Source organism: Notothenia rossii (assembly GCF_949606895.1).
Source record: "Notothenia rossii genome assembly, chromosome: 1".
Taxonomy (NCBI): domain Eukaryota; kingdom Metazoa; phylum Chordata; class Actinopteri; order Perciformes; family Nototheniidae; genus Notothenia; species Notothenia rossii.
The window spans coordinates 29,745,508-29,763,453 of record NC_136912.1 but is presented as its reverse complement, the minus strand read 5'-3'; the positions used below and the strand labels follow the sequence as shown (position 1 = coordinate 29,763,453).

At 40.8% G+C, this 17,946-nt stretch overlaps 2 protein-coding genes across 3 annotated transcripts; both read left to right on the top strand.

Annotated features, from left to right (window-relative positions):
* Positions 1-363: 363 nt before the first annotated feature.
* sirt7 (sirtuin 7) lies at positions 364-6,184 on the top strand. Of its 2 annotated transcripts, XM_079670985.1 has the most exons (11): positions 365-1,224; positions 1,356-1,493; positions 2,014-2,118; positions 2,197-2,267; positions 2,367-2,439; positions 2,519-2,617; positions 3,109-3,345; positions 3,452-3,532; positions 3,626-3,732; positions 3,886-4,120; positions 5,538-6,184. In XM_079670985.1, exons 1-10 carry the CDS (start codon positions 1,120-1,122, stop codon positions 4,094-4,096), a joined length of 1,227 nt encoding a protein of 408 aa, XP_079527111.1. In that variant the 5' UTR covers positions 365-1,119; the 3' UTR covers positions 4,097-4,120; positions 5,538-6,184. The 2 variants fall into 2 exon arrangements, with proteins under 2 accessions (XP_079527110.1, XP_079527111.1); XM_079670984.1 differs by having other exon boundaries at positions 364-1,224; positions 3,886-6,184.
* A 328-nt stretch (positions 6,185-6,512) lies between these two features.
* On the top strand, positions 6,513-17,615 carry pcyt2 (phosphate cytidylyltransferase 2, ethanolamine). The gene is made up of 12 exons (XM_079671010.1): positions 6,513-6,816; positions 9,249-9,337; positions 11,837-11,998; positions 12,072-12,223; positions 13,469-13,510; positions 13,650-13,788; positions 13,877-13,959; positions 14,072-14,149; positions 14,630-14,695; positions 15,395-15,460; positions 16,231-16,319; positions 16,433-17,615. The coding sequence occupies exons 1-12, from the start codon at positions 6,689-6,691 to the stop codon at positions 16,545-16,547; spliced, it is 1,209 nt and encodes a 402-aa protein (XP_079527136.1). The 5' UTR covers positions 6,513-6,688; the 3' UTR covers positions 16,548-17,615.
* The last annotated feature ends 331 nt before the right edge of the window (positions 17,616-17,946 follow it).

The window sequence follows — 17,946 nt, the reverse complement described above, 5'->3', positions numbered from 1 at the left end:
GGTGTTTGACAGAAAGCCAAATTCATACCACCACTGTACCATCCTTGAAAAACACAATTTCTTGAGTTTTGACCATTTAAAGTCTTTTAAAAGTATGTTTTTTTATTTATAAATGTTTACATGGACTCATCCACAGAAAACACACTGGACGTTGCACTAGGTCAGAAACCAGAGGAGACGGTCCACCGCAGAAGGACCACTTTTGGACAAAATGTACTTTCCATTAAAAAGGCAGCTCATTGTGCAATAGCCTCCCAACTGAGATACGGCATTGTCCCACTCTCAATAGTTTTAAAGGTCAATTTAAAGAATGGTTGAGACACAAACAGACGTGTAATCACCGCTAAGTAAATACACTTTAACACAGGGGTATCTCCTCTTGCACTTTATATATCATAGCTGCTACATTGTTGCCGTGTGGTAAATGCTTGTATGCTGCTCATGCTCTTTCTGCATATCATGTATTTATTGTTGCCATATATATAAATGTCATGTTCATAAATGTTGTATGTGACGGGACTACGGAAATGAGCTCAAAGCTAAAATCCAGCTCATTTACATTTGAAAGCATTATTTTTTGTTTAAAGTGTTCATCAATGTCCTCAAGTTCCTCAGGTTCAAATAAACGATTAAATGAAATAAAATAAGAACATTGCTATATCACAGAAATGGAGCACAATCAAGCACTTAGTATCTACGAACTCACCACAAGTTAAATATCAAAATTATGCACACGTACTTTATGTAGTGTAAGAAAGACTCACCCCGCCCCCAACAACAAAAATCCTGATTGTGGACTAAATGGGGTGTTTAATTTGATTTACAAAATGTTATGTATTCTGTAAGATTACTGGCCAAATAATACCCTGTACCATATTTTAAGACTTAAAAACAGTTAGACCAAATGTGGAATTGTTGCTTTTCAAAAATAGTGCTTGGGCCATAAACTGTAAAAGGCTTGGGTGTACCCCAACCAGACCCCAATACAGCCCCCGGGCAGCAGAGGGCGCTGCTGGCAGTTTGCCCCCCTCTAAACGGAGAACATCCGACCATCTGGTATGTGGTCGCTGTGTGCTGTGTTTTGAATAGATAGCCACCGCTCAGCTGATTTAAAACGGGATGGAAGAGGAGGCAGACACCGGTGTTCCCTCGCGGGTCGAGAGGAAGGCTTTGCAAAAGGCAAAAATACTTCAAAGAGAAACCGAAAGGAAGATTTTCAGACTGGTAAGAAACATTTAGAGCCTTTTCCTGCAGCAGGCTGTACCGAACTAAATGGCTAAAGCAGCGTTTATTATCTCTTTGCATGCAGTTGGTTTGAGTTTGACCAGGTTTCTCTGTCTTTCTGTTGCCTGAAGGTGGGAAAAGTCCTGAAGAAACCTGAGAGTGAGCGGTCCGAGGAGGAGGCTGCTGTGTTACTGCTACACAGAGGAACTGTAGAGGAGCTCTGCAAGAGACAAGTCCGCAGAAATGTGCTGAAGAGGAAGCAGGAGGAGGTGAGACTGCCAGGCCCAGCAAGTGTTTGCTTTCAAGCTAACTGGCTAGGTGATATGTTACCTGTAGGTAATGGTTTATAATCAGTGAAGGAACCAAGACTGGTTTACCTTGACAAAATGGGTTTCCCAGGTCTAGTTAATAAAAAAAGAAAACTGTGGGTCCCCAGGTTTTCCCCACAAAACCAAAATGATTAACAAACCCATTTATTTACACAATAATAAACTGGATAAAGGATAACAAAGGGTTCCCTCGAATGCATGGTATTTAAGGAAAATGATATACAGGGCCCACCTTTTCAATGCGTATAAATCCTGTTTTAGGACTAATAGGAGTATTGGGAAGTTGCATCTTGCAAATAAATACTGTCATTTTTGATTCCATATGTATTTGGGTTTGGTATGAGCAAAGACAATAAAGGGCACACGACTTTATCCAAGTATCTGCGCGAAAGAATGCTTGATTTAACAGATGTTTGTGGTTGTTATCCTAAAATATCTTGTTTTACTGAACTACGTGCAGGTGTTTGATGTGGCTGATGAGCTGAGGAGTAAAGTGAGACAGCTCGCTGCAGCAGTGAAGCAAGCAAAGCACCTGGTGGTATACACTGGAGCCGGCATCAGTACGGTATGCTAATCTCAGCATCTTTTAGTTGACTTTATCCTTTTGAAACTTATCCGGCACTGACAATGTATTTTCTTTCAGGCAGCTTCTATCCCAGACTACAGGGGGCCTAATGGAGTGTGGACACTGCTGCAGAAAGGACGGTCAATCAGGTGAGATATGTAGCATATCAGTGTACACTATATGCTGTTAGCTGTATATATTTTTTTGAGGTGAATTGGACTAATTTATTGTTTTTGTTTCTCTTACAGTTCGTCTGACCTGAGTAAAGCTGAGCCGACCCTCACACACATGTGCGTTAGGACGCTACATAAGGAAAAGCTGGTATGTTAGACTCAGATAAACAACTTATTTCACAAATCATTTTTTTATGCATGCTTGGTATTTACACCGTTTTCTTTAGTTACAGCATGTTGTTTCTCAAAACTGTGACGGGCTTCACTTGCGTAGCGGGCTACCCAGAGATGGCCTGTCTGAGCTTCATGGAAACATGTTTATTGAGGTGAGACCCACTCATTATGAGTATTCCTTTTTTTAGTCTGACTGACACACACAGCCTCTTTTTTTCTAATCAGTTCTAAATGCAACATTCACGCTGCCTGAAAAGACATGGTCCAGATATTTTTTGAACAGAATTTGCAGCGCTGCCTCCAAAAGCTAACAAAACTTAAAAAGACCAAGCCTTATAAAGTCTAATAGGGCGGTTTTGGCGCAGTGGGCTAGAGTGTTGATCATCAGATCAAGGGGCGTTGAGGAAAACCAGTTTGAAACCCGCCACTGCGCCAGGCCGTTGTGTCCTTGAGCAAGACACTTCACCCTAATTTGCTCCTGTGGGTATTGTTCTATTGTTCACATTAATAACTGTTACATGTCTAATATGTGTAATTGTAAAGCGCTTTGAGTGCCTTGAAAAGCGCTTTAATACAAATGTAATGAATTATTATTATTATTATTATTATTATTAATCCATTTCTGATCCTCTGTTGGACCTAGGTGTGTACATCCTGTAGCCCGGTCAAGGAGTACGTGCGTTTATTTGACGTGACGGAGCGAACATCGCTGCACCACCACATGACAGGCCGCAGGTGCAGCCACTGTGGAAGTGAACTCAGGGACACCATAGTGCATTTTGGGGAGCGAGGAACCCTGGAGCAGCCTCTCAACTGGAAGGGAGCGGCAGAGGCTGCAGAGACGGCCAATGTTATCCTCTGCTTAGGCACCAGTCTGAAGGTAAGGTTCAATAAACAAGTTTGCATTTGGTGATCTGAAAAAGTTGTTTCGTTGCTATTTCTTAGTCGTCCTTCATTCTGTGGCACCCTGTTTCTTACTCTTCAAGGTGCTGAAGAAATACGCTTGTTTGTGGTGCATGAACAAACCAGCAAGCAAAAGGCCAAAACTATACATTGTCAACCTCCAGGTACAATTTCGTTTTTACATTTCAGGTCATAAGGATGTAAATTAACATCTGGCTTCTCTGATACTGATTATGTGGCTCTGCTTTTTGACCCAGTGGACACCAAAAGATGATCTGGCTGCACTGAAAATTAATGGCAAGTGTGATGATGTCATGAGGCTCCTGATGGAGGAACTGAACATCCAGGTGCCAGGGTACGACAGGTAAGGATCTTCAAAGGGTTTGACTAATTTGAAATGCATTATTCAGGCTTTACCATACTTACATTTTTGAATATTTCCACTATATACACAGAAATAGAAAGATAAGTCCAACTTTTTAACCCAAACTTGTTTTTTCTCATGTTGTCTCATCAGGGCGAAGGACCCCGTCTTCAGTCTAGCTGTACCTCTGCGGCAGGATGAGGTGGACAGCCATACTCGTGAGGTCATCGCTCGTCTTGATGTGCAGGAGGACTGCGTACCTGACTCTGGAGAGCAGGCAGAAGAAGCCACAGCTGTGCAGGGCGGCTGGTTCGGTCGAGGCTATGGCAAGGGAAGGAAGAAAAAGAAGAAAAAAGCTGCATGATCAAGCGGACTACGATGTAGTGAAGTATGCCAAGTGATCAATCCCAAAGAGGGATTACGTTTCTTACCCATACTGAGGAGAAGTTGGTCTAGGGTGCTATTTGGTCCTGAGTTGGTTTCTTGTCACAGGTGGTGTGTGTGTGTCAAGGGAAACTGAAGATTGAGTATTTGTCATTCGAAAATGGCACTTTGCACCATACATTTATTATTTTATACCAAATACTGAGTAAAAGTAGCTTGAGTTTATGCAAGATAATGTAGATTTGGTATTTTGGCCATTTGGAGTGCAATGCAACAAGTGTGACAGTTGTGAGATTTTAATGAAAATATATCAAAATGTCCAAAGAGAGTTTTGAAACCACTACGGCAGCATTAGGAATTGTTATGTTTACGAGTATGTCACAAAAACTTTAATGACATAATGTTTTTACATCCTTTGAAGCCAACTGCTGTAGGGCTGAACGATTAATCGATTTTAAATCGAAATCGAGATTTTAAATGATGCGATTATGAAATTGCAAAGCCCGCGATTTTTTTAAATTTAAAAAAAACATACAAATGTGGTTCTTCGTGTGTCAGTCATCCACACCAATCAGAAGTGCTGTGGTCCACATGTACCAGTCATTGTTAACCAATCAGAAGTGGCCCATGATAGTAGGTGATTGATCCAATCACCTGCCAAGTATTTTTGTAATACTTTTCCAAATGGCTTCCAATTGAGCTTTCCTAGATGGTTTGGTAAAACAAACCATCTGAGTCAGGTTAGTAATGCTCCATCACATGTTTTAGATCTATTACAGGGTAAATCTTAAACTGAAGATGGACTTTATAGCAACCCAACGGAGGTTTCATGTAAGCTTAGTTCTTTCACTCGGCTGCGGGGGGTGCTAGAGACGGGAGCACGTTGATACGACCTTCCTAGCCGGAGATATGACCGCATTTTACAATAAACTTCCGTTTGGTCGCTTAAAAACAAATATCGCAAATCCAATCGCAATATCTGTCGCAATTCGATTATTTCCCTAAACTGGTGGCGAATTATCCTCTTAACATGTTTTTTGTGCAGTATCATTCATCAACCTTACTGTAATATGTGTTTACCAAGTTGTTTGGTTTGAGCACAAGCTAGACGTAAATCATAAAGGTACCTTTCAGGGTTTATAAGTGGGAAATGCCAATACAACATCAGTAGCGTTCAAATGGCCAATTATTGATTGCGGTGCTGCAACAGCTTTTACTGAGAAGAGATTTATAAGGTTTTCTACATGTATCACTTGAGTAAAATATGTTTTTTCTAGTATTTTTCAGATGTTTAAAGTGTGCATTGTTGAATTTACTTTTTGTAATGAGTTTGTTTTCTATTGTTTTAAAGGTATTTTTGTTAACTTAAACTATTTCCTGTTCTAACAGTCACCTCTCATTCTGTTGTCATTCATCCTCAGGTTTGCAGCTACTACTGCACCCGGTGGAAGATGTAGAAATTGCCTATGTTTACATTTTTATGCAGACACTTTAACAAAAATGTTAGCTTTTTGTTAAATGTATACCTTTTGATTACCTGTTAGTTTGTATCATGTCAAGTTTTTGTTAACTTGAGTCATTGTACAGATCCAAATATTTATCATTATCTTTTAATTTGTCTCAGGGAGATCCAGTAGTAATTATGTCATCCTGTACAGTTTAGTGTCAGAGGTTATTAAAGACTGGCCTTAACACAATTGATAATGATTAATTAATTGATATCTACACTTGGTCTTTAGATCTGAATTGGCAGTACTGTAGCTTAACCTTGACCTTTATTATCTTATTTGTGCAAGTTGATGATTTTGCCTGTTTGTTTTTTGTATTAACTTTTGTTTAACTTATTTAATAAAACATTTTCTGTTTATCCCTTAAATGAAAAACAGTAACCTAACTCTTATCTAAATCTGTTCATCATAATACACTGTCAAATTAAAATATTATGCCTTTGTGTTAAGGGTGACTGACTGTAATGTGTAAGTGGTGGAAGAAGTATGAAACAGTTGAAGAAGCAGGACCCCCTCTCTTTATAATACTCTATCAACAATTAAATTATGTGTTCAAGATTCCCCAGCTCTCAACAGAAATGATTTAACCAACACTTTTTTGAGTATTATCAGCCAAATGCACTATAGTCCTTTTTAAAAAATATATTATTAACAGGTCAACATGTCTTAAAACAATTGTGTGTTTTGTTTGTAGGATGTGGATTTTAAAAGATAACCATAACATTTTTTCCTTTCGGAGCAAATGAAAGCAACACTTGTGGAAAAGTACAGTGGCTGAGTACTTAGTCACATTCCTCTGCTGGTAGCACTTTGTTTATAGGTTGTAGCTGATCACGTGATAGGAGGGATTATGCAATCAGCACCTCAGCTCGAGTGGCTCCGTCCGATGTGACGTACCGATGATGTCGTTTTGGAGGCGTTGGTCGGTGTCAATGTGTGCTCCGCAGAAGAAGAACACCGTCCTCTGAAAGAATCCTTCAGAGTAACCGGAGTGAACTACTTTGAAACTTAATCTTTCTTTTTTTTGTATTCGTAATACCACTACGTTATTTGAAGTTATCAAAATGATGAAGAACGGGCACCACGCCGCGGAGGAGCAGCGGGAGGAGGACTCAGTTTGCGGTACACCGGGTGGCTCTGCGTGCAGCCCGGAGAAAAGGAAGCGCGTCGTCCGGTTATGGTGTGACGGCTGGTGAGTCCCGGTGCCCGCCGCTGACATCATGTCGGTGCTGCTTTATTTAACTCTCTCCCGCAGTTTGAAGTGCTATACGCAGTTATTTTGCAACACAGTGGTGGGTTGGCAGGCTAATGCTAGCTAGCTAACGATACATACATTAGCAGATCGTTACGTAGCAACAGGAAGTTTACCTTGTTCATCATTCATACATATCTAGCTAATCAAGTCAAATGTGACTTTATCTTACAATTGTATTTTTTTATTAAAACGTATACTTTGTATCTTTTAATAGCAGCACAACCTAAAACTAATACATCAGGCATCACATGTTTTGCTACATGTTAATACACCAGCTGTTAGCATCGGTTAGCAGTTCCTATGGCACCGTTATGGGCGAGGTCCTCTCGGTCCACTGCCTCATAGTAAGGCTGAGCTTATAAACACATTCTGAAATGTGTGAAACTAAACCCAGACGAAATGGACACTAAAGGTTATTTAAAGGTTAGAAATGACCTAATGTTAAAAACCTATGGCGTGTTATGTTGCATACTAGTCTTAAACCCACCACAATGACTTACAGCTGACCCAGAGAAAAATGTATATAAAGCAGTCATACCCTCTCGTCTCATATTCTGCATGAAATCCTGCTGTTTACACCTCCAAGGTTGCCTAAAAAAGAGTCTTGGCAGGGATGAATGTTTGATGCCTTTTGATGCTGGGTAATAACCTACAAATAGGTGCAGAATGGAGATGACTCAAGGGCATTTATTTTGTTTTCCGTGAGTAGGTTGGTTGTCACACTCAAATAATGAGTCAGAAATCAATATCTGGTTATTGTCATTGCTTAAGTCAGGAGTGTGCACGCACTTCTAAAATAAAGAGGAGAGCTTCTGCACCTAAAGTAAACAGACCATGAAAGAAACACAGTGCAGGAGTCCACTTATGAATACACCTAGCTGTTATTTAATATAGGTGTAATAGACTTGTGGACCTTAGAGCCCTGCAGTGAGTAAATGATGTATTGTTATTTTAAACTCTCGCTCACCAACCATGATCCTCACGTGATGAAACTGCAGCCAAGGAGACAACGGAATCCAAATGCGCAACACATAAATCCTCTCCTGGACTCACTCCCTGCTCAAAGAAGTGGCCTATAACACGGCCTATCTCATGTGGAGGTTATAAATAACTAGCATAGTGAACATGTTGTCCAGTGTGACGCTAAAGTGTCATGTTGTTGTGGTAGATAGGGATTCCCTCTTCCTGGGGGATTCAAAGGGCTTGTGTTTAGGCAATTCATTTTCCAGCAGTTTAATTTAATTGTCAAAAAAATATATAAAAACTCTGCAGACCGTAATAGTTATTGGTTTCAGGACAACCACAGAGACATACTGTCAAAAAGAGCAGCTGCTAAATATTAATTATAAAAATACTTTAACTGATCCAAGAGGATCAGTCTAATAACATAATAACAACTGTTTTCACTATACAATATTGACAGAAAGGTGGGTCAAGAATACATTGTAGGTTATTGTTTTGATAACTAATTACCATGTTACAAATATGCAGTATGTGGACATGGTTGTTGGTCTGACTCACTCTAGTTACATTTGACAGATTACTTTTTTTTGGCAGCTATAAAACATATTCGGCCCATTAATCACAGAGTACACCTGGAAAAGTAGGCTTCACCTTTATTTATTCACTTTGTCTCTCACTAAAGCTGTCACTCACAGATGTTGAAAACAGCAAGCCGTGTTATGCATATACATGCCTCTAAAGTCTATCTACAGCGAGGAGATAGTGTCTAAGATCCTGACTAGGTGAGGTGTGGGAAGTAAGGGGATTATCCTTAAGTGTGTTCAGACTAACAGCTTGTGCTAATAACATCATAGAGGAGAGGTATACCCACAGGAGTTTGTTATTGAACTTGGCAGTATTGTGAAATAAGTGTTTTGAAAATGTAGGAATGTCAAGCTGCAGGGTGCTCCACTGAACCACATGTTCATCTAAACCTAAAGAAACATTAAAAGAGCTGAGCAACATCCTAATCATCTAGGAATATGACTCTTATTGGCACACTGTACGAAGCGTCTCCAATCATTGGCTTTCTCACAGATAAAATAGAGAATGTTTTCAGAGCAAAGGCCACACGCACACTTTCCTCTACTGTGCAAGTCCACCGTGAATCTAGATTCAAATACAGATAAGATCAAGTTAAAAGACAGAGCCAGAAGAGTAGGCCAGTCAAAGCCGTCGTGCCAATGTAAAAGACAATGGTGCTGGAGAAAGCTGTAGCTGGGGGCTGTTCATGGTTAAGGCCACGTCCCTTATTGTTGTAGGTGTTTATCTGTTAGTTTGGATTCAGTTTGTCCCTCTGCTCTTTGAGCGCAGACAGCGTGTGTTGTTATCTGTGACATTGTGTTCTCTTCTGTCTGTCTCCACAGTTATGACATGGTTCACTACGGTCACTCCAACCAGCTGCGGCAGGCCAAAGCCATGGGAGACTACCTCATAGTCGGAGTGCACACAGATGGTACAAACATGCACACATTCTGACATGGATCTCTGTTAAGGGGGCCCTTTTGTGCTTTTGGGGGTTTTCCCTTCCCTGTAGTGTTATATGGGTTCTTGTCCATGTAAATTGTCTGCAAAGGCTAAAACCCCAAAGTTCCCTCCAGAGGGAGTTTCTCTCTGTGAGACAGACCGTTAAGCGGCCCGACCAAGCAAGCAAGGAGGCAGAGGCAGAACGTCCAAAAATATAACCCGACGTGGGCATTTATTAAAAACAATGTGCACAAAGTTCACACAGCCTCAATCCTGCTGCTGTTCACGCGAGCCCAGCCTGCAGCCACCAGGATCTCACACACACTACCACTACCAGGTTCCAAGAAACAGCACCTAAATACACACACTAACAAGACACAGGTGAGGGGGGAGAAGACAACACAGGGCACCAGGTGAACACAATTGGGTAATCAGTAGGAGGGAACACAGAGACGACCGGAAGCAACAGACAAGATGGGGGTGAACACTTATACCATTAAATAAATACTACATCAATAAATTATATAAACATGTTCACGAGAGCTCTAGTAACGGCGTCTCGTCGTTACACTCTCCCACACACACCCGTCCCCCCTTTCTGAAATGCCTCCTTTGTTTACGTCTGTAACATAATGATATCACAATGTACCACTTGAGTTTCTATTGGCTAGCACTCCAACACACTGTAAAAGATATCTCTAAGCTTTTTGACCAATCACAACAGAGCAAGCCAGCTATCCAATCAGAGCAGACTTGGCTCTGGATTCAGACAGAAGGTGAAAAGAGGTGCTGCAGCACAGGGAGTAAGAGAACAATAAAGCGCTTTTTGAACATTAAAGCATGGAGACATGTCACAGTAGAGACACTAAATCCAAAAATAAACCTTAAAAAGGATGATCTGTATAATCCTTTCTGTGATAAACTGTTATTACTGACTGACTTGTATGGTACTATACAATAATGTTATTTCTAATCAAATAAAAACAACACAACTCTGTCAGCTGCAAAGACAATCTGGGTAAGAATCGTAGAAACATCTGAGACTTTAGACTTGTTATTACTTTTAAGAGACTGAATAGTTAGTCGATTGTTAATGTTTACATGTATATGGTCCCTTGTGTAATATAGACTGATGCCAGCTACAGATGTTCATATGGCTGCATTCTTAATGATCTGATTACATTGCAGGAACTCAATTGGTATAAATCAAGATGTGCACTTCAGATACACATTAGACAACAAGTCAAAGCCAGCAAGAATAACAACAGCAGGTAAATGGAAAATAAGCAAAAAAATATAAGGAACATATGAATTAAGATCAACCTGAGGATAAATTCAGTCTTTCACTATTGTGTTATTTTATAATTACACACATAGGCCCGAAATACACACACAACTGGACCTTCAAGAATGCACTAGATGGGGTTTGTCTCCTAGCATCTAGTTGCTTGTAGAGGCCGGTAAAAAGTTGCTGTAGCTCTTTCTTTGGTGAAACATTTCGAGAGCTCTGATGCTCATTTGTCAGTATGATGATGCAAGTTATTTTCTTTATTTGCAACGATCACTGCTTTGTTAATCTAAAAGCAAATTTAATTACATGAAATGACACATATTTTTACTAACAATAAATGACATACATTTAATTGATAATATAATATTTTTGGGGGGAAATTGGCTTATTACTCATTAATAAGACCATTTCATGTCAGATTGGACTGAGTGTAACAGTTGTACCACACGTTTTGAAAGGCCACACTACTTCAAATCACTATTAGCGGTATATAAAAGGACAAAATAGGATTTGGAGGAGTAAGGCTAAATAAAATTCAGATACAACTAAACTCAAATCTAATTCATCAAAGTTACATTGCAGCTTTTCAAAAACGCTGTGGCAAACTGTTTTAGCCTTTGTTTAAAATAACTGAGTTGTAGTAGATCTGTTCCAGATATGTGGTGCATAAACAGTGAACGCTGCAGCTCCTTGTTTAGTTGGTTCCTCTGGGGACTGTAAGCTGACCTGTCCCTGATTATATGAAGAGTCTGGATGCTTCTCGGCACAGCAGCAGATCTGTTATACATTGTAGTTGAGTGTGCTGAATGCAGCACTTAGCGATTAGGACTACAGAGTAGGGCTGCTCATTTGACTAGAATGTTATCAAAGTTGCAAAATTCAAATTGCAGGAAGCAGCCTATTTGCTAAAGGCTTATTAAGTGTTAAACACCATTTTGGATGAAATATTGTGGAGCTGCAGAGTCATCCATCTTCTGCAGACCTAACAAAGCATTTATGTTCGGCACAGATCCTCTCTAGTAAAGACAATAGCAGAAAATGGTCAATCCTTCTAATATATTGAATCATCAACGCAAGACAGTGAACGTATTTGCAGTTAGTTATTTTTGTCCATATGTGCAGTCCTAATTGAGAGTCAATACAGTACATATGAATTTAATTTATTAAAACTGTATTTCCCCCCATGCCCTCTCACAGCTGAGATTTCAAAGCACAAGGGTCCTCCGGTCTTCACTCAGGAAGAACGCTACAAGATGGTACGGGCCATCAAGTGGGTGGATGAGATCGTAGAAGGAGCGCCCTACGTCACCACGCTGGAGACCCTCGACAAGTACAACTGTGACTCCTGTGTGCACGGAGGTGAGCCGTCCCACTCAGAGATGTGATAAAGCTTCTACATGTGATGACTAATATCAATGATTATGTGTTACAGATGATATAACGCTGACGGTAGACGGTAAGGACACGTATGCAGAGGTGAAGCGCTTAGGCCGCTACCGGGAATGTAGACGCACACAGGGGGTCTCCACCACAGACCTGGTGGGGCGGATGCTTCTCATGACCAAAACCCATCACAGCAACATGGTGAGTAAAGCTGCATTTGAACCTAACATCAAGGTTATCAGTTCATGTTCATAACCAGTTGTTGTGTTTACATTCTTTGTTTTACTTTTAAATATAGTGTGACTGCGATTTATGCCTGTGTTTATTTTGGCGCATGGTTACATTTATAAAGGTGAACTATGGTGGCTGTGAGTGTAAGCTGCGTAGCTACTCTAAACAGTGGTTCTCAACTGGTGGGTCGCGCACCCGTTTCGAGTGGGTCGCAGATGTGTGAGTGAAGATTTTTTTTTTTTAAATGTAAAAAAGTCAAACTTTTATTTTGAAGGCCCGATTTTCTAACGTTGTGCATGCAGTAGGCATTGGACTGGAAGTACCGGAGACAATAAACGGTTTTGAAAACTTCTGTCACGTAGTGATCATCTAGTCAATAAAACATCTTTGCTGATGTTTTTCAGAGTCAAGATTGTTGCCGGAAGTCCCCACGGAGAATAACTTTGCGGTAGAACTATTCTTTATACATCCATGGGTACAACTTCAGATAAAAATGAACACATACTGAAATATGACCCCCGGTTTGATGATTGACAGGTCACAGAACAATGGGAGCTATCTACCCTTACCCACAATTTAAAGTAAGTCACACAGACTATCTCTTCTTTGCTCTTCTCTCTGTGAGGAGCAGCAAGCTGTCAGAAAAAGTGAAACACAAACAATGGCATCAAATATTATTAATATGTCGGGTAGCAATAGATTTATTTATTTTCTTCTCAGAGTGTACCAGAATGCGTGGTTTATATGCTAAAAATCTCCTGGGGGAGAAACACCAGAACCCCCTTCTGAGTTTGGGTTTTCAGCATGTGTGCCTTTTTATGTTAGTTCAGCGTTGGTTCCATCATCTCATTAAACCTTTTTAAAGCATACTTTAGTTCTTTGAAGGGATATAAGAGATATATGCACTGTACTTCACTTTTATTAATATTGTATGCTGAAAAGCGTATATATTACAGCACGATCTTTTGTTGAATAGAGTGGTTCAAAATGTCAGGTTGCGATCTATTGACAAAGGAAAAAGTGGGTCCCGAGGCCTGACCAGTTGAGAACCACTGCTCTATAACACCCTTAACACACAACTATAAACCTTCTTAAGTGTGTGTTTGAAGATATGCTCATTACTTATTAACATTTTTGTGTATGAGCAATGGCTTGTTTGTTTGTTTGTTTGTTTGTTTTGGTGTCACATCTCTTTCTCTTTAATGTTTTCTGCAGGATAACCCAGATTACCAGCAGCACACGGACAACTTTGGGAAAGTGAGTAGCATGGGTTGATTTGAGTCAAACCTCATCATGTAAACACATATTTTGTACACTGGATATCTGTCAGCAGTTTTTCTAAAAACTACCTAGAGTTTGTTTATTCCCCCAGTGAAACACTTCTCTTTTGTTTTAGGGTCCTAAAGGCCACAGTCCCTGGACAGGAGTGTCTCAGTTCCTCCAGACATCCCAGAAGATCATCCAGTTTGCCTCAGGAAAGGAGCCTCAGCCCGAAGACACCATCATCTACGTGGCCGGGGCATTCGACCTGTTCCGTATCCTTATTCTGCAGAAATGTCAATAATGGAAGAAATGGTATCTATGGTGCATGTTGTTGTTTCCTTTACCACACTTTCCTTGCAGACATTGGTCATGTTGACTTCTTAGAGATGGTCTATAAGCAGGCAGAGAGGCCCTACGTCATCGTGGGTCTGCACTTTGACCAGGTACACACACATATCTCAGGGAAGCGTTCACAAAATAAATCCCACCATGCTGGGACAGTAGTTTACAAACATTCGGATCAAACTAATGAAAGATTGTCTTCCCTCTCTTCAGGAGGTGAATCGGTACAAGGGGAAGAACTATCCAATCATGAACATCCATGAGAGGACGCTGAGTGTCCTGGCCTGTCGGGTGAGTTCAAAAACACACACACATATGCAACGCCCTGTTAATGTCCATCACAGCGGGAAGTATTTCCAGCCTGAATACCCACAATGCAGCAGGGCGGACTTGGCTCTGCTCCCTCCATTCCTGCTGGTCAGCTATCAGCCTGGAACAAAGCGTCTCTGTGCTCCCAGCTGCACTCTGTGTGTTTGTGTTCAATTTAAACCAACTTATGAGAACAGAGAACAGTGCACAGAACAAATACGTAATGCAATCCTAACACCGACACATTGCCGTGCTCTGCCATCAGTTCTACTCAGTGCCAGATGACGCAGTCCCAATTGAAGCAGTGAACTGTAAAAGCACCTTTGCCCCTTGAGCTGTGTCGCATCCACAACACGCTGGTCTGTTTAACTTTTAGGCTGAAATGCCCTGACTGGTGTTAGGCAGTGGAATGAAAGAAAACGTGACTTTGTTGTTTTGAATCTGTCTCTTTCCTCTCTACAGTACGTCTCGGAGGTGGTGATTGGTGCTCCCTATGCAGTGGGCAAAGATCTGCTGGATCACTTTAGGGTAAAATGCCCTTTAAAGATTTTTTTTTTTCCCCAGATTATTTATTTGATGCTCTTTTTTAACCAGGATAGCACCTTTTTATTTAATAAATCAAGAGAGTCTTAGCCAGTAGATTGAATATTTTACACAAACGTTTCAAATTTCAAAACTAACTGAGATCAAAAAAATAGTTACAACTCATAAAGCTTACTTTTTTTTTTTTTTTTAAACAGGTTAAAGATTTTCAAAAGTCTTGGACAGTGTGGTGCATAAAAATAGATCACTATTTTGCTTTATGCTTTTAAAAACAATTTGTGTTGATTTTATATTAGAAAAAGCCCAGTACTTAACTGTGTGGCACCCTCTTGTGGACATATTGAATATGAGAAGAAAACCCATCATCTTGAACGCATTAAGAACTGTCAGATACCCTCTAGGTCAGGGTTCTCACATTTTCCATAAAAACAATATTTGTCAAAATATTATCAAACAATAATTTGGCGGCCCCCCTGCAGTAACTGATTTGCTCATTCTGTCGTTGACACACTACTTGTACACTGTTCGTACCTAAAGTGCCCCTCACAAGAGTCTACTTGTGAAAATGTGTGACTATAAATCAAAAGGATTCACCAGTTCATGTGTAAAGTTTCCTCTCTCTCCAGTTTCCTTCCTCTGCACATGATATGGGGTTCAACCAGGTGTGTTTGTGTACCTGTGCAGGTGGACCTGGTGTGTCATGGCAAGACGGAGGTGTTTCCTGACAAGGACACGTCAGACCCCTACGCCGTGAGTACGGGCTCCTGTTGTCTCTGATCCAAGTGCAGCACCCCCTGCCACTGTACTGCATTTATATTTGATATTTGTATATCGTTAAGAATATTTCAAGCTCAAAACATGTCCTGGCTTACAGTCTGATTCACACTGAGGCATGTTTTGCTCATATAAGCAGGGGTGCACATAACTTTTTTGCCCTGGTTCTCAAAGGAGCACCTGGAGATGTTGCTTGGTGCGCATCCTTAAAATGAAATAAACCGGATCTTTTGAGGGGTACTTATGAACCGGGGGGGGGGAGGTGCGCTAGTGAGCACGCTCATGAACCGTTCGCCGGTGCCTCGCAGCAGGGTTACTGTGCGGAGCGCATAAAGCAGACCCTGGGGTAGAGCGAGGGATCGCAGATGCCGTCATGGTCGCGGAGGGATTAAAAAAGATTAAACCTAAATGGCTCGCGAATTATACTTTGGCGGCCGTTAATATACCTGGCCCAAGTAAAGTCTATGTGTGGGAAACCCTGCTATCTTACCAGGCATGTGTCCTCAAAACAGCCCCATGAAGAGCGTTTTCGGATACTGTTATGAGCACTCTTAACCTTAACCGAGAATGAATATCAATTTTGAAAAATGAGCGGAATCTACCTAATTGGTTAGAATGAGGTGTGTTATTTCTTCATTCAGGTTTTTATTAAGTTAAAGTTTAGGCCTCATTACTCAGGATATGTTTGGGAATATCTGGAGCATGGCTTTTTTTTTGTTATATCACTATGTGTGTTGTGCCCATAGGAGCCTAAGAAGAGGGGGGTCTTCAAGGCAGTCGACAGCGCGAACAATCTCACCACCGATGACATCGTCCAGAGAATAATTGCAAACAGGTCAGTGACTCCTCATGAACTTAACTGGCATCTCCTCATCCCCTTTATCTGCGTCCGATTTATTGTTGTAGAGATGATTATGAGTCTTTTGGATCTTTTTCTTGTGTCGTCAGGCTGCAGTTTGAAGCCAGGAACCAGAAGAAGGAGGCCAAGGAGATGGCAGTGATCGAGGCGATGAAGAGGACAGAGCAGGATCAGAGTGAAGGTGCAGCCCAGCCCGCTCACTAGTGGCACCTCAGACCTGCTTCTGTGTGTGGTTCACTCTTCGCGGTACACTCAGCTTTAAGACTCAACTGACCCAGGGAGCACAGCCACTGGGTGAAGAATCCTGCATTCAATATATGTTGTGGCAGTGTGCCGTGCACGCTGCTGAGTTAGCTCCTCTCAACCTTCTTCTATTACAGACTTCTCCAGCCTAATGCGATTAAAATAGATCTGCCTCGACAACAAATCAAAGAATCCGAACTAACCTTCAAAATCTATTTTAACCTCTCGTCCTCCACAGAGAACATTTTAATGTGTGTCTTCTTCTGTCATGTTTTGTCTTCGTCCATGAATTCACACACTGTGTTCCTGTAAAGGTGTATAAGTGATATGTTGGGTTTGTAATAAGCCATAACTTAAATGTTTTTAGATTTTAAACCATGTTTGTTTTAAAGATCGGTCTTAGAAGTGGCATCTTTTACATTGAATGAAGTAAAAAAAAATGTATACACTGGGTAAAAAAATATATATTTAGAAGTCAATATGTTTTTGTCCATACTGAAAAAACATTATTTCAATGTCGAATGATCCGTGGAGCAGTCTTTTTAATTTCAATTGTGGATTTAACTACCTGACTTTGCACCCAGCTAGTGTGTGTGTGTGTGTGTGTGTTTTTATGTTTGAGCGATTGAGTGGAGTGAAGTTAGTGAGTGAGCGTTTGCACTGTAACTGACAGTAATGTCGTGCCTCATTCCTAACGGTATAACTAATTTAAGATCTGTGAATTGCACCAAAAATGTAAACTCTGTCTCCGACCTTCTCAACTCGAAAAAAATGTTCTGCAAATCTATTATGTTTTCTCCTCTTTCACCAGAGAATCCAATAACTTTCACATTTGGACCTTGTCTCACTTTCAAACTGCTTCTGTAGAAGTTTACAGTCTTTTGATTTTCCTGTTATTATGGGGCATATTACTCTGAGGTGAATTGTTAAAGGTGCGAGACAATTTGTGTTTTATAAATATGTTTCTAAATATCAATCACTAAATTGCAACTTGTAAATGTCCCTTTTAATAAATAATTTGGAAATATTGTCAAGTGTGTTTGACTGCAGTAGGGCTGTGCAGCAGAGATCTTTGTTGGATCAGCACATCGTCACAGATCACTGACTCTGTGAAATGAGGACACAGCCGTTCAAAAGCGGCTAAATCCTCCTGTCCCGTCCCGATCACACTGCTCTCAGACTTGAACAAAAACTGCAAACCCGTCACCTCATTAAAAACACAAAGGGCCTTTAATCCCCCGGCCTGAGCAGCGCCCCCGAGGAGCTTCAGCAGGAAGGATCCTATCCCTCAGCCGAGAGACATCCAGATCTCACTATCTAATTTGGTCAAAGCTGCTTTTGTATTGATGCCTATTGCAGT